We start from the raw sequence: 22,398 nt of genomic DNA, 5'->3' as shown, positions 1-22,398 counted from the left end.
TTAATATCCGCCTGGAAAATTATTCTGGGATGTAACAATTCAGTTATCAGTCATCTGGATGATCTAGAGAGAGTGGCACAAATTCTGGCTTCTACTCCAGAAACTGCTATTTTATTACATCGAAGAATTTTAGATACTGGATCACTGACTCAATACTTGAACAACATCAAGTCACGATGATAAAGGTAAAAAGGTAAATACATGGTTATTGAATAAAAAAAGGAGGAACAAATACAAGCAATGGGAAGGAGTTGAAAATTTGGAATATTAAAGAAAAACTGGATGAAAACAAAAGAAATAGAATTAATATCTACAAATAATGGATCCAAAGAGACTACCAGAGACCGAGAAAAATATGAGAACTGTAACAGGCTACAATTGGTATAATATGGAAACTTCAGAAGAAGGAGAAGAAGAAGAAGGTAAAAGATTAACCCTGTTCTCATTTCATACTTTGGTGAAGAATCATTCTTCAGCCAACCCTCTTCTGTGTTTAAGAGTTTGTACGTGTTCATATTAAGCAACGACTGCTGCATCGTCACATGCAAGCACACACGGATTGCAGAACTGTACGCGTAGTAAAAGAAATGAAGTCGCAAGATAAATTCAAACCTACAGCTTTGAGTATGTGTTTCTGTGTCGCTGTTGTACTCACTGGATCTGATGATGGCTGTAAGGCCTTATACGACTGTAAGCACAGTGAGTTGGAGTAAAAGTCATTTCTCGTATATACGCCGTCGTGTTGGCAAAACTGCACCATCTTGATCTGAAATACTCCCCTTGTGAGCCCCAACCCCCACTTTGGATGTAATCCAGTGGACTGGTTGTCAGACTTTTCTGAGGGAAGATTTGTAATATTGTAGGAACACGCATATTTATCTCGATGGACGTTATGGTAAAAGAGATAAAAAATAAATTTTTATTACTGCCAAAAACAAATTTTCCAGGAAAGAAAAATGATGAACACCTATTCTGAGGACAAAATTAACCGAAACGAAATATGACTCTACCTTTGCGAGTCGTCTTCGAGGTAATAATGGATTTAAGTAATGTCTGCATTCCATCTTACCTTTCAGTTGCCGGTATGCCTCAGCCATGTCCAGCGGCATCGACTGCTTGCCCACAAAACTCTTGTAGATATTGCCAAAAGGGAATTGCGGTTCCAAGTAAGGCGTCCCCTTCTTCTGCCAGTACTTGTACGAGTGGGAGAACCACATATACATTGCCACCACTACCAGTGACAGGGCTACCAACAGCTCAGTGAGCCAAGATTCTGCGTAGAAAGCCATGCTGAAGACTCTAAAACAGAACCAGAAATGAGTAAATTGAGTCCCATGAAATGAGTTCGTTGTCTTCTTACTTCCATCCACTCTCTTGTCCTTGTGTCTATACACACCATCCAGTCTTTTTCTGCAATGAAAAATAAATAACCCCTCTGCCCACCAGAAATACAATATGTAGTTTCGTTATTATTATCCCATCTTGCATACGATGTTCACAGCCTGAAGCACATGAAGTATGGCACAGCAGTAACACAGGCATAGTAGGTACGCAAGGGAACTGACTTTTTGTTCGTAGCCATTTAGGGTACCCTTGTTACGCGCGAAGGAAGTTTTTATCGTAGCTGAAAAAGACATATCATCGACACCTTTTATGAGGTCAAGAAGTACATGATTTTTTCGCTTGCACCTGAATCTGAATTACATAGCTGGACTCGCGGCAAAATAAGTTCACCGGAAAAAATCTATCGCCACCTTAAAAGAGCACTCTGGTTGCTTTGGACACCACGTGGTCATACACTGAGATGACAAAAGTAATTGAATACCTCCTTGTATCGTGTCGGACCTCATTTTGCCTGGCCTAGTGCAACAACTCGACGTAGCATGGACTCAACAAGTCGCTGGACGTCCCTGCAAAAATATTGAGCCATGCTGCCTTTATAGTCGCCCATCATTGCGGAAGTGTTGCCAGCGCACGATTTTATGCACGAACTGACTTCTAGATTATGTGCCATGAGTGTTCGATGTTATTTATGTCGGGCAATCTGGGTGACCAAATCATTCGCTTGAACTATCTAGAATTTTCTTCAGATGAGTAATAAACAACTGTCGTCCGCTGACATGGAGCATTGTTATGCATAAAAATTCCATCGTTGTTGTTCTTGAATGGCTGCAAATGGTCTTCAGGTAGACACACATGCCCATTTCCAATCAATGACCAGTTCTGTTGGACCAGAGGACCAAGTTCATTCCACGTAAACACAGTCCACATATTATGAAGCCACCACCAGCTTGGGTCCATGGCTTCGTGGGGTTTGCACCACACTTGGTCCCTACCAGCGGCTCATCTAACCAGGCCATGGTTTTTTCGTCGTCTAGGGTCCATCCGATTTGGTCAAGAACCCAGGAAAGTCGCTGCAGGAGATGTCGTGCTGTTAGTAAAGGCACTCGTAACAGTCATATGCTGCCATAGCCCATTAACGAGCACATATCGCCTCACTGTCCTAACGGATACCCCGGGTTCGATTCCCGGCGGCGTCAGGGATTTTCTCTGCCTCGTGATGGCTGGGTGTTGTGTGCTGTCCTTAGGTTAGTTAGGTTTAAGTAGTTCTAAGTTCTAGGGGACTGATGACCATAGATGTTAAGTCCCATAGTGCTCAGAGCCATTTGAACCATTTGAACCTAACGGATACGTTCGCCATAGGTCCCAAGTTGATTTCTGCTGTTGTTCCACGCTGTGTTGTTTTTATGTTACCACTGAGAGCCCTACGCAAACACCGCTGCTCTCGCTCGTGAACTGAAGGTCGTCGAGCACACAGTTGTCCCCGGTGGGTGGTAATGCCTGAAATTTAGTATTCTCGGCACACTCTTGACGTTGTGGATCTCGGAATATTGAATTCCCTAACGATTTTCGAAATGGAATGTCCAACGAATCTAGCTCCAGCTGCCATTCGCGTTCAGAGTCTGTTAATTTTCCGTTGTGCGAACATAATCATGTCGCAAACATTTTCACATGAATCACCTGAGTACAAATAACAGCTCCGCCAATGCATAGCTCTTTTATACCTTCTTTACGGGCTATGTCCATATCGCTATCTCAAGTCTTTTGTCAGCTCAGTGTATGACCCTACACCGCTGACAAAAATCATGCTGGTGTACTGCAAGGAAACGTGTATCGCCCGCAACCATGCAACATGATATTAGTACAGTTTTCCTGAAAAGAGCCTAACCAACAAGGAACAGGGGCAAGTGTCACGCGTTGTAAATGACAATGGCTTCAAGTCACCGGGTGGTGGTATTCAAGCCCGACAGGAATTCCTGCTGTCGCTGAATGCAGCTGCATCACAATCGATTTCCGAGCGAACATTGCGAGAGGAACTGCCTGCAATTGACATTTGGAGCCGGGCATTTCACAAAAGGCTGCTGCTTACAATGACGAAGCAACCACGACTTTACGGGCCGAACACCACAGAAATTGGACAACAGTTGACTGTAAACCAGTAGCGTGGTTCCACGAGTCGCGATTTTCTCTTTTGAACTGATGCAAGACGACGAGCGCCTCGACAGCCCAAGGAGGCGTTTAACCCGTGCTACGTGGAAGGTTAACTCAGGACAGAAGTGGCTCTATGATGTTTTGGGATCGTGCTTCATTCCATGACTCAGACCTACGCAGTTATAATTCCGTGAACATGAACCAGAATGTTTATTTCAACATTCTCTATGACCAGGTCTTGTCCTTCTTCTACGTTTTCATGATGAGTTTGCCGTGCGCACTGCCTCTGTCAAGATGACAAAACGATTTCAACAGAGCTGCACGCATACATTCCGGGTCAGACGAAATCACGTGCACCATATCGCACTTTTATTGGCCAGCTATTTAGCCGGCCGCTGTGGCCGAGCGGTTCTAGGCGCTTCAGTCTGGAACCGCGCGACCGCTACGGTCGCAGGTTCGAATCCTGCCTCGGGTATGGATGTGTGTGATGTCCTTAGGTTAGTTAGGTTTAAGTAGTTCTAAGTTCTAGGGGATTGATGACCTAAGATGTTAAGTCGCATAGTGCTCAGAGTCATTTGAACCATTTGGCCCGCTGTTTAACCATGTCCTAATCTCACAGAAAATATGTAGGACTGTTTGAAATAGTGGCTGAAACTCACCAATTAACCATCCCTCAATTTGGTAGCTTTACGGGTTTTAACTTCAAATGGTTCAAATGGCTCTGAGCACTATGAGACTTCAGTCCCCTAGAACTTAGAACTACTTAAACCTAACTAACCTAAGGACATCACACACATCCATGCCCCAGGCAGGATTCGAACCTGTGGCCGTAGTAGCAGCGCGGTTCCGGACTGAAGCGCCTAGAACCGCTCGATTACAAGGGCCGGCGGGTATTAACTATGAATGAGTTTCTTTAGCTTAAGAAATGTGTGGCCTCTCCCGGATGCTTACTTCAAGGGTGTACGAATGGCTCTTGATGTCCAGTGGACACAATATTTCGGTAAACGGCCACGTTGGCATCATCTGGTGTGCTGAACAACTGAACGTCTTGGGGCAGCTGTGCGGCATATATACTGCTGTCATGGGACAGCGATACGTACATATACAGATGGCATTAGTATCGCATACCCAAGATAAGAAAGGGCACTGGATTGGTGGAGCTGCGACCTTGTACTCAGGTGCTTCAAGTGAAAAGGTTTCTGACGTAATTGTAGCCGCACGTATGGAATTAACAGACTCTGAATCCGAAACAGCAGATGGAGCTAGAGGCACGGGACATTCCATTTCGGAAATTGTTAGTGAATTCAATATTCCAAGGCTCACAGTGTCAAGAGTATGCCCAGAATACCAGATGTCATGCGTTACCTCTCACCACGTGTAACGTCGCGAGTCACTCCGCAATAGTGTTTTAATGCAGCAGGGGCTCGTAGCTTTGGAGCCGGTGGCGATGACAGCCGCTTGTATCTCGGCGTGATTCACCCGCACCAGTCGCTAGCACGGCCGTGGGAAGTGCTACTTGTGTCAATTCCAGCGACAGAATATTCCAACCTTAAGAATCTAAGTAAACTATACTAAATATTTTTTCAAATTTGATAAAACTTAATATGTAGCCTTTTGTTATTAAAAAGAAGCTTGTTGTAGAATCTCAGCCTTCTGGCTGGGGCATTTTCAAAATTAGAGATAATTACCTAAAATACCAAAAACCAACACTTCGGGAATTAAATTCAGTTAGGATTTATAATAGTTTATCTTTTGGCAATATTTGAAAACGTAAGCAGACCTCTCAGTGTGCAGAATTAATTAATTGAGATTTTCATATTAAAACTTTAATATTCATTTTCGTAATACAAAATTCCGACAAAATTATTATTTGTGTCTTATATTGTTGTAGGAGTAAGTGAGAGTGAGTGAGAGTCTGTTTGTGGGACATACGTTAAATTTCAAGATTAATTTTATGTAATGCATTACGCAATCACAGCGTGGGAAAGTTGTTTGTACCCACATTGCTGATGACGTAGTCGAAGCGTAATTGTTTTTGTAAGAAGGCAGCCAGAATAGTTATTTGTAGAGTAATGTTTTCCTAAAGTTATCTCAAGATTAGTTTTCGTTTAGTTTCAATTAATAAACATTATAGTAGTAATTTGCTTGTCGAAGTGACGCCAATGAATCTGATGTAGTGATTGGCTCAGAACAGTTTAGGCGCGTAATTATTCTCGGAATCGACTTAGGAGAATTCTGGCTGCTTTACGTGTGACGTAAACTGAGAACTTATAATAGCAGTTTTGCATACTAAATGTGGGCTGATGACACATGTTTAAGCAAAGAAAATAAAAGATACTTTTACCAGATTTCCGAACTTTCGATGGAGATCAGGACTCCGTTTTCCACCCGAAAATATATTATTAATGTAATTCTTCATGCTTTCCCGGCGATCTGTTGTCATCTTGGATATTCGGGAATCCAGCCGGATGTTCGCGTCGTTCTCGCACGATATTTCAACAGCGTGCCTCGCTGTCTTCTTCAGGTGCTACCTGAGACTGGTCCTTGGCTCGATCGAGTCCAGTATTTATGCCTGGGAGGAGCTGCGCGTTCCCTAATCGGTCCGCGCCGGGTCGAGTGTTCCATCTGTGGTCCGCACCCGCCAGACTCAGCTTCAATGGACCCCTTCAGTCGCAGATGTTCCGACTGCCGTCGGCGCCCGTTCTGGCCGTCCTCAACGGATGTAGTTATCATCTGAGGTGTGTCAGACCTGGTCTGAGATGTTGGGTACTCTATCTCCTGACTGTTACTATGATTTCCACATCTGTTTCGTGCTGAGCGCTCCCTAATCGGTCCACGCCGCGTCGTGTGTTCCGTCTGAGGTCCGCGCCCGTCAGACGCGGCTACATTGTCCCTCTCTGGTCGCTGGTGTTCCCTCCACCGTCCGCGCCCGGCCTGGCTGTCTTCTGAAGTCGAGTTCATGATCTGGGGTGTGTCAGATCTGGTCTCCAATGTCAGACACCTTGTCTCACGGCTGTTCTCTCGGTCTCCACTTCTATTTCTTGTAGAATCCCGGAGTGTCCTGCGTTGAGTTTTCACAAGCTCAAGTGCTGGATTCCAGGCAGTGCTGATTTGGTATCCCGAGTCACGGTTGATTAGATTGTCTGTGACCTTAATCTCAATGGCTTCTTTAATGACACTGTCCCAATATCTTGAGGTCTGTGTTACAATCTTGGTGTCATTGTAATCCATTGAATGACCAAGTTCCAGACAATGCTCTGCTATGGCTGATTTAGTTGCCTGCCTGAGTCTGGTATGTCTCTGGTGTTCTTTACACCTGATGTTCACAGTTCTGGTGGTCTGGCCAATGTATGACATCCCACACTGGCATGGTATGTTGTAAATACCTGGCTTGCGTAGCCCCAGGTCATCTTTTACATTCCCCAGCATAGCCCCAATTTTGGTGGGTGGGCAAAATATGCTCTTGATGTCATATTTCTGGAGAATCCTGCTGATCTTGGCAGAGATAGGTCCGGCATATGGCAGGTATGCCATCTTCTTTGCCTCTTCTGGTTCTTCTTCTTGATCCTTTGGCCGGTTAGCAGGTTGAAGTGCCTTCTGGATATCTCTAGAGGAGTACCCATTCCTGCTGAACACTGATTGTAAGTGTTCTATTTCTGTGGCCAGACTATCAGTATCTGACAGAGTTTGTGCTCTGTGGACCAGTGTTTTGAGCACTCCATTCTTCTGTGCTGGATGGTGGCAACTGCTGGCTTGTAGGTATAAGTCAGTGTGCGTAGGTTTGCGGTACACACTGTGTCCAAATGTGCCATCTGCCTTTCTCTTCACCAGAACATCCAAGAAAGGAAGTAGTCCATCCTTCTCCATTTCCATTGTGAACTGAATGTTCGGATGGCAAGAGTTCAGATGTAGCAGGAACTCATCTAACTTCTCTCTACCATGGGGCCAGATGACAAAGGTATCATCCACATACCGAAAAAAGCACTTGGGTTGATATGTGGCTGAAGAGAGTGCTTCCTCTTCAAACCTTTCCATAAATAGGTTGGCCGCCACTGGTGATAGAGGGCTGCCCATAGCCACCCCTTCTGTTTGTTCGTAAAATTGACCCCCATATAGGAAGTACGTCGAGGTGAGTACATGCCTGAATAGATCAAGGAGAGCCCCATCGAACTTCTCTCCAATAAGCTCAAGTGACTCCTTCAGTGGTACCCGTGTGAAGAGAGACACCACATCGAAACTAACCATGATGTCTGTGTCTGTGATGTGTTGCTGGCCCAGTCGTTGCAGGAAATCCTCTGAGTTCCGGATGTGATGTGCACATTTACCCACATGTGGTGTCAACATCATCTTCAGGTATTTCGCAGTAGGGTAAGTTGCTGCGCCAATATTGCTGACAATAGGTCTCAGTGGAACCCCATCCTTATGAACCTTGGGGAGTCCATAAAGTCTAGGCGGTGCTGGCGCTTTGGGACGCAGCTTCTTGATGACTTGTTCAGGCAGGCCCATCTCCTTCAACAGAGCCCTGGTCTTTTTGTCCACTTTCTCTGTAGGGTCGCTTGCTATTGACCTGTATGCAGGATCCTCCAGAAGTTGTTGCACCTTTCTGTCATATTCTGTTTTCTTTAGGATGACTGTGGAGTTCCCCTTATCTGTGGGCAACACCACAATGCTGTCATCCTCCCGGAGACGCCTCAGGGCCACCCTTTCATCACCTGAAATGTTGGATTTGGGTGGCTTGGTCTTGGTGAGCGCCCTGCAGGTCTCTCTTCGGATCTCTTCGGCCACACTAGAAGGTAGTGTGTTGCCCACTTGCTCAACTGCACTGATGAAAGCTGTGACAGGCACATTTCTAGGGGTCACTGCGAAATTGAGGCCCTTGCTAAGTACTTTTAAGGTGGTCTCATCGAGCTGCTTGTCACTTAGGTTGACCACTGTGCGTGTGTCCCCAGTCTGTTGCGCCTTGTTGTTGAGGCGCTCAAACTTGGCTAGTTGGCGTGCCATTGACTTCTTGCTGGTGCATTCTGCTAGAGACCAGGAGGCACCGTCAACCTGGTCCCAGTCTTGAGTGGTCAAGGAAGCTGCTATAGTTAGGTCAAGATACAGCAACTCCCTGGACAAAACATCCAGCCGGTGGCGCAGGTCGCGCACTCTCTCTCTAACCAGAGCGAGACTAGCTCGGTGTTTTATCCTGTTTGCCGCTCTCGAGTTAACATGATGCTTGATCCTGGCGAAAACTGGAACTACCTCCCCCTCTTGGCATCTCAGCAGGAAACTGAGAGAACACAGCATCCTCCCTTTCCTTTGTCGAAGCTTGTCCAGCTTCTTGATGTTACGGTACATCTCCTCCCCGTAGAGTCTTCTGATGTAATTCTTCATGCTTTCCCGGCGATCTGTTGTCATCTTGGATATTCGGGAATCCAGCCGGATGTTCGCGTCGTTCTCGCACGATATTTCAACAGCGTGCCTCGCTGTCTTCTTCAGGTGCTACCTGAGACTGGTCCTTGGCTCGATCGAGTCCAGTATTTATGCCTGGGAGGAGCTGCGCGTTCCCTAATCGGTCCGCGCCGGGTCGAGTGTTCCATCTGTGGTCCGCACCCGCCAGACTCAGCTTCAATGGACCCTTCCAGTCGCAGATGTTCCGACTACCGTCGGCGCCCGTTCTGGCCGTCCTCAACGGATGTAGTTATCATCTGAGGTGTGTCAGACCTGGTCTGAGATGTTGGGTACTCGGTACACGACGCGGCGTGGACCGATTAGGGAGCGCTCAGCACGAAACAGAAGTGGAAATCATAGTAACAGTCAGGAGATAGAGTACCCAACATCTCAGACCAGGTCTGACACACCTCAGATGATAACTACATCCGTTGCGGACGGCCAGAACGGGCGCCGACGGCAGTCGGAACATCTGCGACTGGAGGGGTCCATTGAAGCTGAGTCTGGCGGGTGCGGACCACAGATGGAACACTCGACCCGGCGCGGACCGATTAGGGAACGCGCAGCTCCTCCCAGGCATAAATACTGGACTCGATCGAGCCAAGGACCAGTCTCAGGTAGCACCTGAAGAAGACAGCGAGGCACTCTGTTGAAATATCGTGCGAGAACGACGCGAACATCCGGCTGGATTCCCTATATTATTAATATTTACAGGAACAATCATAACGAGATTTACGCGGCCTCAGCAATTATAGATATTAGGTGCTGTTTTCATCAGCGCTGTTTTTTCATCACCTTGTAAGTATCTACGTTGGAGAGTGAAGGGACACTGAGCAGACGCCGATCTGAGGAAGGTGAATATCAATTTGCAGCTTGCTTCAGTGACAGTGAAACTCTGACACTTTTCTTCATAACTTAGAGAGATTCTTCGATGAATTTTGCACAGCATACATACCATACTCACAGATGTATGAAATTCTAGAATTTATTTAATTTATGAAAAAACGAATGAACTGTTATATTTTAAACTTCATGTTCAGAAAAAACACAAATTTTATAGTTAATTACCTCAATTTTTACCAAAGTTTTTAATAGATTTGGAAAATTCTTGAGTTTCATACACCTTTAAGTATGGGTTGTATGCTGTGCAAAATTCATCGAAGTATCTCTCTTACTTATGAAGAAAAGTGTACCTATAGCATCAAATACTGCCATTAGTAAGTGAAAAAAATGATTAAATTTCACATGTAAAAAAAAAAATCATTTCGTTATGCTTTCGAACTTCCACTGCTATGAGTGTGAATTCTGAACCCTTCCTGGTCACGCTGACAAAGTTTTATGAATTTATTTGTAGAATTATAGACAGTGGAAATTAAAATGTCCTGTGGTGCCTCTCCTGCTCCAAGTCGGCCCGTTTGACGTCCTAACCCCATTAAGTTGTAACAGCAGTTATTGACGATCAGCTGTTGTATTAGCTGCATGTCAATGGGAGAAACTGAAGACCTCAAACTAGCCTGCCGTCTACAACAATTCAGCGAAACCTATAGGGCAAGGAGTTCCTGAGTAGCTGACGGTCTGTACATCGACCCCAACAGTGGGGAGTCGGTGGAAAATACGAACTTGTTCAGTAGTGTTTAGTTGCTAGCAGCTGCTGATAACAATAATGGTTGAGAGAGAGTAGAAGAAAATGAACCATTCACCACAAAAGCGTGACAAAAATTACCATTCCAAAACGCGTTAGTATTACATAAGGCACATTCCCTCACAAACAAAAGTCTGGTGGGTTTGGGTCCTGTCACGCGGGATTAGCCGAGCGTTCGTCTAAGGCGCTACGGTCATGGACTGTGCGGCTGGTCCTGGCGGAGGTTCGAGTCCTCCTTCGGGCATGGGTGTGTGTGTTTGTCCTTAGGATAATTTAGGTTAAGTAGTGTGTAAGCTTAGGGACTGATGACCTTAGCAGTTAAGTCCCATAAGATTTCACACACATTTGAACTTTTACTTCTTTTTTTTTTTTTTGTCCTGAGGGATTGGAGGCCAAGGAATTGGTCCACCCCTACCTATTCAGCCGTCACGGAATCTGTTATTTAGAAGCCTACTAACATTAACATTGAAGTTCTTTTGTGCATGAAGTTCATGTTTTGTTGTCGCACTCATAAAGGCTAGCAGAAGTGGTAGAGTATTCTGTAAGAAAGAGTGGTAAGTTCGTCCGTTGAGCCCGGGTGGAAGAACATGAGGCCTTGACAGTCACCAAAAATGCCAGCCCAAACGGTGACAGGAAATCTTTGGTGATGATGTGAGTGCACAATTTTGTGAGGTTTCTCGACTGTTCATACGTGCTAATTGTGAAAACACACGGTCTGATCACGTTGAAACGAACACTAATTCGTGAACAGTACATTTCCACCAAAGTGCAGGTTGACACATTGTATGATGAACCATTCGCAAAAGTGTACTGTACGCACAAACGAAGCTAACACTCGGCGCGATGGCTAATGGGAGCGACTGTAAAGGCATTTCCCGTTTCGCGCAATGCTGGCACTTTCTATTCGTGTGTATTTCCCTTGATTATAAAGAGAAGAAGAAATCGAGCTCTAACATGGAAAAAAAGCATTTCGGGGCCCATGTCTATATGGCACATTTTATTCCTCTACAGGCCATTGTAGTGAATGTTTCTCTAAATTTTGTCCACTCTTTTCTGTTACACCCCGTATTGGAGGCTGGGCTCGCCTTCGTTGTTTTAGTCAGGCGTGTCGCTTATGTTCTTTGCATCTCTCCTAGACTGTTCAAATGGTTCAAATGGCTCTGAGCACTATGGGACATAACATCTGTGGTCATCAGTCCCCTAGAACTTGGAACTACTTAAACCTAACTAACCTACAGACATCACACACATCCAAGCCCGAGGCAGAATTCGAAACTGCGACCGTAGCGGTCACGCGGTTCCAGACTGAAGCGCCTAGAACCGTCCTAGACTGTCCTAACAGTCTAATCACTTAAGACATGCCTCATTTGCATTGAATGCGGTAAACACCTGGCTTTCGGAGACCTAGATCGTGTTTAACATTGAAAAGAAGTCCTTTACCTTTGCACCACTGATTAATCACTCCGAGAAAACATGACAAATCAGGTCTCCCGGCGGTTCTAAATCCACCACTCTGTGCTCCTGTGGTCTTTTCCTGGCATTTACTAACTCTGGGACGCGTACGTTTTGCCTTTTCGGTTGCAAATTCCGACTGTCTTTTGAGAATTGACACATCTGGATCACTATTTCTTTTAGTTAATATTAAAATATATTAATATTTTATAGTAATAATACAACAAGTTAAATATTTTAAATGTATGCTGTGACATCACATAAGAATGTAATAAAGCTACAGAGAAGACCCTAGCAAAATTCTGAAATCTACATCAATGAATAAATAGATACTTGAGAAACAATACAAAGGAAGAGACACGTTTACATTTTTATAACAGCATGGCTGTTTCTGCGTTTTCGTATGGAAGTGAGTCGTGAGTAACAGACACTGACGGAAACAATAATAAGTGCAGAGTATTGAAATTTCGGGAACACCTTTATTTACGTAACACATTTAAGTGATTAAGATTGCAAGATCTCAGGTTAAGAGCGAGATAAGCCATTGCAAATGTGAAATGCTGTTACATTAATAACCGGTGTAGCCGCCAGAATGTTGAATGTAAGCACGAAAACGTTCATGTATTCTGTTGCGCAGGTGCTGTATGTCAGTTTATGGGCTAGAGTTCCATGCCTGTGGCATCTGGTCGGTCAGCACAGGGACGGTTAATGCTGGTTGCAGATGACTCTGGAGTTGTCGTCCGATGATATGCCATATGTCCCCGATCGGAGACAGGCAGTGGCAACATTTCGACACTCTATAAAGCAAGCTAGGTTACAACAGCGGTATGCTGTCGAGCGTTATCCTGTTGGAAAGCGCTCACTGAAATACTGTTCACGAATGGCAGCACGACAGGTCGAATTACCAGATTCACGTATAAATTTGCCCTCGGGATGCGTGAGATAACAATGTTGATGCTCCCGCTGTTGTACGAAATCGCACCGCAAACCATAATTCCACGCTAGACAAACTGGACCTCCGATGCATCTAGTAGGCTTGTTGTAGGCTCTCGACTGTCTTCCTTCTAACCAGTATACGGCCATCACTGGCACCAAGGCAGAACCAGCTTTCATCATAAAACACATCAGACCTCCATTTTGCCCTCCAATGACCTCTCGCTTGACGCCAATGAAGCTGCAAATGGGGGTTGTTTTGGGTCAGTGGAAAGCACATTGCAGGGATTCTGGCTCGGAGCTGTCCTTGAAGTAACAGTTCGTTGCGTCACTGCGATCGCAAGTGCTGCTCGAATTGCTCCTACAGATGCAGTACGATGCACCAGTGCCGTTGGTCGAACATGATAGTCTTCGGTCTGTGGTGTCACATCGCAGGCTTTCATGAGTGAAAATGAAATGGTGATGCTGAGGTGGCCCTCAACTATGTACCCTCAGACTCAGAGTTGAAATATTAAAAGTTTTGGCTGGTTTCGTTGTCTAGGGACTGGAATTTGTAGTTGCCGCATTACAAGCCAAATACTCCTGAGTCTACGGTATACAATATTAATATACACGTGGATCGAATGGTCAAAGGTTGCTATTACTCGGCAGTTGCGAATGTAACGTAGAAACTTATAGATGAAAGATTGCAATTAAATAAAATCTGCAGGTACTATCTTAACGACTTTAAATGATGAGTACGATAGTAGAAGTACTTTTGAGAATCTGGTGTATTCCTGCAAAACACTTATTGGTGTCGATGGTCCAGCAATTAAATAAAATATAAGTTGAATGACAGGGAAACAATAGATTCCTACTGCACGTAATTAATTATGAACAACAACATAGCTCGTGAGACATTCACTTCTAAACGCATCTCTCCCGCGACTCTGAGTCCGTCACCTTACTGTCCAGCACCTCCCGTGTCCTGTGCTGTACTGTTCTCCCATCGAGTCTCCCCATACACGAGCGCTGTGATTGGCTAGAGCGCTTCCGCCATGTCTTCAAGCCAATGCACACTCACAGACATAAAACACTTTCGAAATACTGGAATTACATTTAAATAACTTGAAATTAAATAAATATACCTACGGCTGGGCCATAAAGACGCTCTAACACACATTATTAATACGTAAACAAATTAAATAAACATATATCAAAGGAATAACAAGCAAGAGTAGGCCAGTAGCCTAATGTCTCTGTGTTTTCTAAAAGACAGTAAATATTTGACCAACTTCTTCATGAATAGCATATATCGGAAATAAACAAAGACACAGACGGATAAGTACACTCCTGGAAATGGAAAAAAGAACACATTGACACCGGTGTGTCAGACCCACCATACTTGCTCCGGACACTGCGAGAGGGCTGTACAAGCAATGATCACACGCACGGCACAGCGGACACACCAGGAACCGCGGTGTTGGCCGTCGAATGGCGCTAGCTGCGCAGCATTTGTGCACCGCCGCCGTCAGTGTCAGCCAGTTTGCCGTGGCATACGGAGCTCCATCGCAGTCTTTAACACTGGTAGCATGCCGCGACAGCGTGGACGTGAACCGTATGTGCAGTTGACGGACTTTGAGCGAGGGCGTATAGTGGGCATGCGGGAGGCCGGGTGGACGTACCGCCGAATTGCTCAACACGTGGGGCCTGAGGTCTCCACAGTACATCGATGTTGTCGCCAGTGGTCGGCGGAAGGTGCACGTGCCCGTCGACCTGGGACCGGACCGCAACGACGCACGGATGCACGCCAAGACCGTAGGATCCTACGCAGTGACGTAGGGGACCGCACCGCCACTTCCCAGCAAATTAGGGACACTGTCGCTCCTGGGGTATCGGCGAGGACCATTCGCAACCGTCTCCATGAAGCTGGGCTACGGTCCCGCACACCGTTAGGCCGTCTTCCGCTCACGCCCCAACATCGTGCAGCCCGCCTCCAGTGGTGTCGCGACAGGCGTGAATGGAGGGACGAATGGAGACGTGTCGTCTTCAGCGATGAGAGTCGCTTCTGCCTTGGTGCCAATGATGGTCGTATGCGTGTTTGGCGCCGTGCAGGTGAGCGCCACAATCAGGACTGCATACGACCGAGGCACACAGGGCCAACGCCCGGCATCATGGTGTGGGGAGCGATCTCCTACACTGGCCGTACACCACTGGTGATCGTCGAGGGGACACTGAATAGTGCACGGTACATCCAAACCGTCATCGAACCCATCGTTCTACCATTCCTAGACCGGCAAGGGAACTTGCTGTTCCAACAGGACAATGCACGTCCGCATGTATCCCGTGCCACCCAACGTGCTCTAGAAGGTGTAAGTCAACTACCCTGGCCAGCACGATCTCCGGATCTGTCCCCCATTGAGCATGTTTGGGACTGGATGAAGCGTCGTCTCACGCGGTCTGCACGTCCAGCACGAACGCTGGTCCAACTGAGGCGCCAGGTGGAAATGGCATGGCAAGCCGTTCCACAGGACTACATCCAGCATCTCTACGATCGTCTCCATGGGAGAATAGCAGCCTGCATTGCTGCGAAAGGTGGATATACACTGTACTAGTGCCGACATTGTGCATGCTCTGTTGCCTGTGTCTATGTGCCTGTGGTTCTGTCAGTGTGATCATGTGATGTATCTGACCCCAGGAATGTGTCAATAAAGTTTCCCCTTCCTGGGACAATGAATTCACGGTGTTCTTATTTCAATTTCCAGGAGTGTATATCAAAGGAATAACAAGCAAAAGTAGGCCAGTAGCCTAATGTCTCTGTGCTTTCTAAAAGACAGTAAATATTTGACCAACTTCTTCATGAATAGCATATATCGGATATAAACAAAGACATAGACGGATAAATATATTTATAAGCATGCTGCTACCCTTTTTTCGTGTACCTGTGGAGTACTTATGGCCTTTCGCGATCGATAGTAAACGACCACTTTGACATCCAATAACTCATGTACTATTCAAGTTAAATGCCTGTAATTTATACCAATTTAGGTTTACAATAATAGTTTTGTAAAGACACATCGATCGACAAAATCGGATGAAGCGTTTAGAGCTTGGAAATTCGTTGTTGGGTGTTACTTGTAGAATTTACAATCAGATATTAAACTTTAAACTAATAAAGATATTGAAAATCTGATTACACCATCAGAATCGTCGTGCAAATAATGGTGATGTACATGTTTCTTTTTGAGGTATCATGATTCATCTGGCTACTATTAATTTCTATACGAACTGTGAAATGTCTGCTATTATGGTTTCACAAAGTCCGGCATCTTTGTCACTCCCAGCATAGGCATCTCCTTCATCGACACAAAGCGCCGTCCTCGTCACAGTGTCAACATGGAATTCCCAGTCACGCGATCGGGCTGGGCCCCTCTTGCTTCGGCCAACGTGGTCGTCGTCCCGAGCGGCCCGCGCCCGCCGGGCGGCCCCTGCACAGTCGCCAACTCCGAACTTAGAATATTTTCAGGGCGCCACAAACTCTCCCGTTACCTCACAACACTGGGAGTACGCATTAGGAGTGATTTAAAATGGAATGATCATATAATGTTGATCGTCGGTAAAGCAGATGCCAGACTGAGATTCATTGGAAGAATCCTAAGGAAATGCAATCCGATAACAAAGAAAGTAGGTTACAGTACGCTTGTTCGCCCACTGCTTGAATACTGCTCAGCAGTGTGGGATCCGTACCAGATAGGGTTGATAGAAGATATAGAGAAGATCCAACGGAGAGCAGCGCGCTTCGTTACAGGATCATTTAGTAATCGCGAAAGCGTTACGGAGACGATAGATAAACTCCAGTGGAAGACTCTGCAGGAGAGACGCTCAGTAGCTCGGTACGGGCTTTTGTCAAAGTTTCGAGAACATACCTTCACCGAAGAGTCAAGCAGTATATTGCTCCCTCCTACATATATCTCGCGAAGAGACCATGAGGATAAAATCAGAGAGATTAGAGCCCACACAGAGGCATACCGACAATCCTTCTTTCCACGAACAATACGAGAATGGAATAGAAGGGAGAACCGATAGAGGTACTCAAGGTACCCTCCGCCACACACCGTCAGGTGGCTTGCGGAGTATGGATGTAGATGTAGATGAACACGGCCGCCTGGAGCCCAGTCCTCTTACGTCCTTACATCCTCGTGACCACCTCTGCCAGCAATCGTGTATGGTGGCTACATTCCTGCCAAGCCTTTGTGCGATATCGCAGAATAAATATCCAGCTTCTCGTAGCCCTGTTACACGACCACGGCCAAACTCAAGATAGCGTCCTTGTCGCCTTAAAGGCATTCTTGACTAACATCAACTCACGACGTCCAGTGTCAAAGGTCACTAACGCTTACGAGTGTTACAGCGTGAAATTAAAGCAAACCTGATTTGCATCCTCATAGAATTATGCGACTGGCTAGAAATTTGAATAGACATCATCTGTCAGAGGTAGAAACACGCCTATCAACTTTCGTTTATGTCGCACAACTCCTTCTTGGTGTTGTGATATTTTCTCATCTTTGTACAAAAAGAAGTGAGTAGAATTCAGAAAGCTGGAATGAGACTTCTCAGAGCAGTAAAAGGGTGCAGAAGCTTAGAATTAAGAATGACGTCGTTAGGAATGAATTGAACATTCATAAATTAGGATATAAAATAAAAAAAAACAGAGCAAAATACAACTGATACATTTACAGTATGAGTTCCCAAGGAGTACCTCTCAAAGTCATAAGATACAATGAAAGAGAGAAGCCAAAGAAGTCAAAAAATGGCTCTGACCACTATGGGACTTAACATCTGGGGTCATCAGTTCCCTAGAACTTAGAACTACTTAAAACTAACTATCCTAAAGACATCACACACATCCATGCCCGAGGCAGGATTCGAACCTGCGACCGTAGCAGTCGCGCGGTTCCAGACTTAAGCGCCTAGAACCGCTCGGCCACACCCGCCGGCCCAAAGAAGTCAGAGGAAAAGATGTGTATAGGAAGAGGCAAACGAGTAATGCTTTAAGTGTGGAAGAAAAAGATTCCTCTTACTTGTGCGTGAAGCACATGGACCAGCCATGACTGTGCATTACGTCAGAAGTTAATTGCAAACGTTAAGAACGCAGCACGACCCTCACAGAACGAAGAGGTGTTGCGTCTCCGGCTTGTTACGACACACCACACCGTGTGCCACCTTCAGCAATGCTCCGAGCTCTAATTCGCATTCGCCTGTCAGGAAACTGAGCGCCGTCGCTCCAGAATACGAGTTCTGAAGTATGCGTCTGGACGTGTGACGTGACTGACGTTATTTGAAAAAGTTGTATTCTGGGACATAACACAATGAAGAGAGTGAAATATGGAAAACTCTGAATTGGCAGAACACATAAGTGGTCGCGGTAATAATGTCACCCGTTTAATTAACGTGTAAGTTCTGATTACATTTAGCAAATGACAGTCGTATATTTGTTGAGGCTATTAAAATTCACAAAGTCGGCAACAAGTTTGAAACAGTTATTAAAAGCATAAAAGAGATGCCGCAGTTCTGTAAGGAACCAAGAGAGATTTAAACATGACAAGGGCTAACAATACAGTTAGTCTCGTGTGCGAAAGTATAGAGAGGCAGAGAGGCATATGATCTTCGCTACTTTCCAGTGAATATGTGACAGGGAGAGAGGTGACGTACACATATATGAAATCTACCCATCCAAATAAAATGTCTGAGCAACCGCAGCATAACTTGAATTACACGGTAATGTTGTTCCCCTTACACTGACAAAGGGTTGTGAATAACAATATCCAGCAACCATAAACAAGTGGAAAGTCACCCTTGTAGGCAGATAAATACAGGCTGAGTCTGAAGGAAAGGTACATGCTTTTGGGGGTGAGAGTATTTGTAATTATGAACAAAACAAGTAGTACTAACATATGTCCTGTTCTTAAGTTTCCGAGGAAATTAATGGAAACAGTAGGGAATGGGACAAATGCAGGAGATGGTAAATTAAGTATTGTGATCTAACGTTTTCGTTAGCTGTGACCAGTGGTCTCGCATTTGGGAGGACGACGGTTCAAACCCGCGTCCGGCCACACTGATTTAGATTTTTCGTGATTTCCCTAAATCTCTTCAGGCAAATCTCGGGGTGGTTCCTTTGAAAGGGCACGGCCGACTTCCTTCCCCATCCTTCCCTAATCCGATGGGACTGATGATCTCCGTGATTGGTGCCCTCCCCCTAATCCACCAACCAATAGCCGTTAATTGTGTATATTTTCTCACAAAAGATGCTCAATAAGACCACCGTCAACTGCAATGCGTTTAGCAGCTCTTGTAGACTGCTGCTGTGTTGCTGCTCTGAGCTCATTCCTTCGGTCCTTTACTCTTAGTTTAGCATACTCATGTAAATTACGAGCGAGGAGTTCCTTTGTGTCCACTCTGCGCGCTTCCAGACTTCGCTCTCAAGCTAACCCCACAAACAGTAGTCTAATGGGGTAAAGTTGGCTGACCTCGGTGGCCAAGAAAAGACTCCACGGTGACCGATCCAAAGCCCAGGATACGTTTCAGTGACGTACTCTCACTGGCCGTTCGAACAGGTCAGTACCGACAACAATGTCGCTTTCGTTGTATTCCCATGTGAGTGCCGATGAAGAAGGGCATGCGAGTGATGCCTGTGATTTTCAAACAGGTGTGTATCAGAAACAGTTAAGAAAAGGGCATATCTTCATTTGAAGTTTTTTGTTCAGGATCACCAATACTATCGCTCCTTCAACCATGTATCTTCCCTCCTCACTTACCCTGTACAGAACACTGTGTAATGTTTCTACAGTCAACAAATATCACATCGTCGTGAGTATAAAAATGAAACAATGAACTGTCTCAAGAGAACAGTCTGTGGCAGTAACATCAGGTAGCTAACCGCTACTACAGCACTCCATACCTTGATAATACTGGTCACCGACGCTGGCGAGGCATTAGTCAGTCTAAAATACTTAGATCGCAATGAAAATCTGAAAAATTAACACAACGATTACGATTTATTTGCCAAAAGTCTCCCCACGAAAGTTTTAACGCACACTTCTCACATGAGACTGCTTTTGAAAATCCGTTCTTCTCTTTTATGCATGTTACGCACGTCCACTATTGACAAACAGAACTGTACCGTAATCAAAACAGATAAACAATTGAGACAGTACCAACAGTGCATGCGCACTGAAGATCAAGGTCAACCGTTGGCAAACCGGTCTCAGGCTGTATGAATTTCTTAGGTGGACGCTAACTCTGTCAATATTTACTACTGACATGGAGAGGCTGATAAGTGTGAATGGGGGAGCGCACGAGGCGAGAACGAGTGGGAGAGGGAGAGGGAGGGAGGGAGAGAGAGAGATAGAGAGAGAGAGAGAGGGAGGGAGACGAAGCGACAGCGTTGCTTCACTCACCCGCTCTTTCCTCAGCTGCAACTGGTTGCGTCTCGCCTCGGCATCTGTATATAAGCTGCCGTCTGCTAATCAGCGGAGTAAATTATCTGTCGGTATTGCGCTGTGGTGGATAATAGCTGTGTCATCTGAAGTCAGCAGGGAAAGCACGTCAGTCCGAGAGAAAGATACACTGTCACAATGACAAAGGCAAAATCGAAGCTGCTACGCATTTATGCGGAAAAAAAGTCAGTGCATCTGACGATAAGAACTACAGCGTGAATTTAGATATATCTTACGCATCACTGAGTCGGGAGATGTGTAAATAACTTCGGTGACATCATTCTCCTTATTGTAATGTTTCATGTCCCATGGACCTTTTGTGCAATTAATTCTAATGGTATAGAACTAGTCATGTTATGTTCATTTGGATGCAGACCTTGAAAGAGACGTAGAGAGCAGATAGTAACTAACTATAGACAGTGGAGCCAGTGAACAACAGGACGTAGCCGGCAAGCCCCTACCATTTTAAGCAAGAACAAGAGAAAGGGATTTATGTGCAAATCTACGTGCTGACCATTTTTTTTTCAGATGTAAACTATTAATAGCTACGTCTCACATTTTACATATTACACATATAAAATTTCTTCTACGGAACAGAAGGAGTTGTCAAGGACAAAGTTTTTTCAGATAGTTTTCAAATTTAATTTTGCTGTCTGTCAGACACTTTATATCACTGGGTAACTCAACATGGAATAATGAATGTCATTTTTTCTTCTGGAGTTGTAATTATGTCATAATCGTTTCTTTTTAGCTGTAATGTATTATTTACAACAGACTTCATGAATACTTACTGAATAAAAATACGCGAAATATGATCACTTACTGATTTATGCCTCCCCAAGGTTTACTATGATTCGAAATGCAAATGTGGCTGGACTAAGTTGTATTTGGATTTAAAGAACGTTTTCTTTCAGTTTTGACAATTCAATCCTATTACTTTTTTGCTCCCTGTTTGTTACGTCTGTCAGTGGTGTCCTATCTTTAGATGTGCAGAACTGAATTTTTTTTTTCCTTTATTGAATTTCGATTCCCTCAGAAGAGGGCGGGCTGGCAGCAGCTTAGTATGCCGCTCTTCAGCCTACAGACTTTGTTAGAAAGATGAAGAGAATAAATAATAAAAACAGGCGATAAAATCGGAGACTTAAAGAGTAACATGGCGAAAAGAAATCGTGGAACTTAAAACAAAGAACAGATGGATGATGACGCTAAGAAAATACATACAAAGCAGACAGGTAAAACAATAGACAGACAATTAAAATAACACGGCGACAGTCTGGTTTCTGTTCGCAAAAGACATAAAATTCACACCCAGCAACAGCATGGTTTCTGTTCGCAACAATAGAAAGACGAACAACACTGAACAGTCACTGGAACACTGCACTAAAAAGTTGGCAGATGTGACATACCACAGCTGAGAGCAGGTGGGGGGAAACTGGACAGATGATGGGAAAATAAAAAAGGGGGGGGAGCCGGGAAAGGAGCTGATGGAGGATGAGGACCCATAAGAGGTAGGCAGAGGAGGGGAATACAAAAGGACTGGGGGGGGGGGGAGATGGGAGGTAGGGAGAGGTTTAGTGGGGAGAAAACAGGATGGAAGGGGGGAAGAGGGAGCCCAGGGAAAGGACAGAGGAAAGGAGGGGGGGGGTGAGGATCAGAGTTGATAGGAGGGATAAATGGAGGGAGAGAGGGCATATCCGGGAGGGGGAGTTGATGGAAGCCACCTTGGGAAAGGAGATGTAGGGTGTAGAGATGGAGGGTAGGGGGGACACAACGGTGAAGACATGGCAGGGGGCGGGGAGAGAGAGGAGAGGAGCAACTAGGGGGTGAGGGGTTTCAAGATGGCGGGAGGTGTAGAGGATGCAGATATGTTTGAGGAATAGGAGCAGATGGGGGAAAGGAATGAGATCCGCGTGGAGGAAGGGAGGCGTATATGGAAGGAGAGGCGGAGTGCATGACGCTCAAGGATCTGGA

At 45.3% G+C, this 22,398-nt stretch overlaps 1 protein-coding gene across 1 annotated transcript in view; it reads right to left on the bottom strand.

Moving 5' to 3' along the window:
- Positions 1-20,418, bottom strand: part of LOC126484083 (cytochrome P450 6k1-like) — a 66,129-nt gene extending 45,711 nt beyond the window's left edge. Inside the window, exons 1-2 of the mRNA XM_050107454.1 lie at positions 20,389-20,418; positions 1,070-1,299 (exon numbers count right to left, since the gene is read on the bottom strand). Of these exons, the coding sequence (XP_049963411.1) occupies positions 1,070-1,289 (220 nt within the window). The 5' untranslated portion in view covers positions 1,290-1,299; positions 20,389-20,418. The remainder of the gene's footprint in view (positions 1-1,069; positions 1,300-20,388) is intronic.
- Between the last annotated feature and the right edge of the window lie 1,980 nt (positions 20,419-22,398).

Source organism: Schistocerca serialis, chromosome 6, assembly GCF_023864345.2.
Source record: "Schistocerca serialis cubense isolate TAMUIC-IGC-003099 chromosome 6, iqSchSeri2.2, whole genome shotgun sequence".
Taxonomy (NCBI): Eukaryota; Metazoa; Arthropoda; class Insecta; order Orthoptera; family Acrididae; genus Schistocerca; species Schistocerca serialis.
The sequence above is the reverse complement of the archived record's forward strand: the minus strand, read 5'-3'. Positions and strand labels throughout refer to the sequence as shown.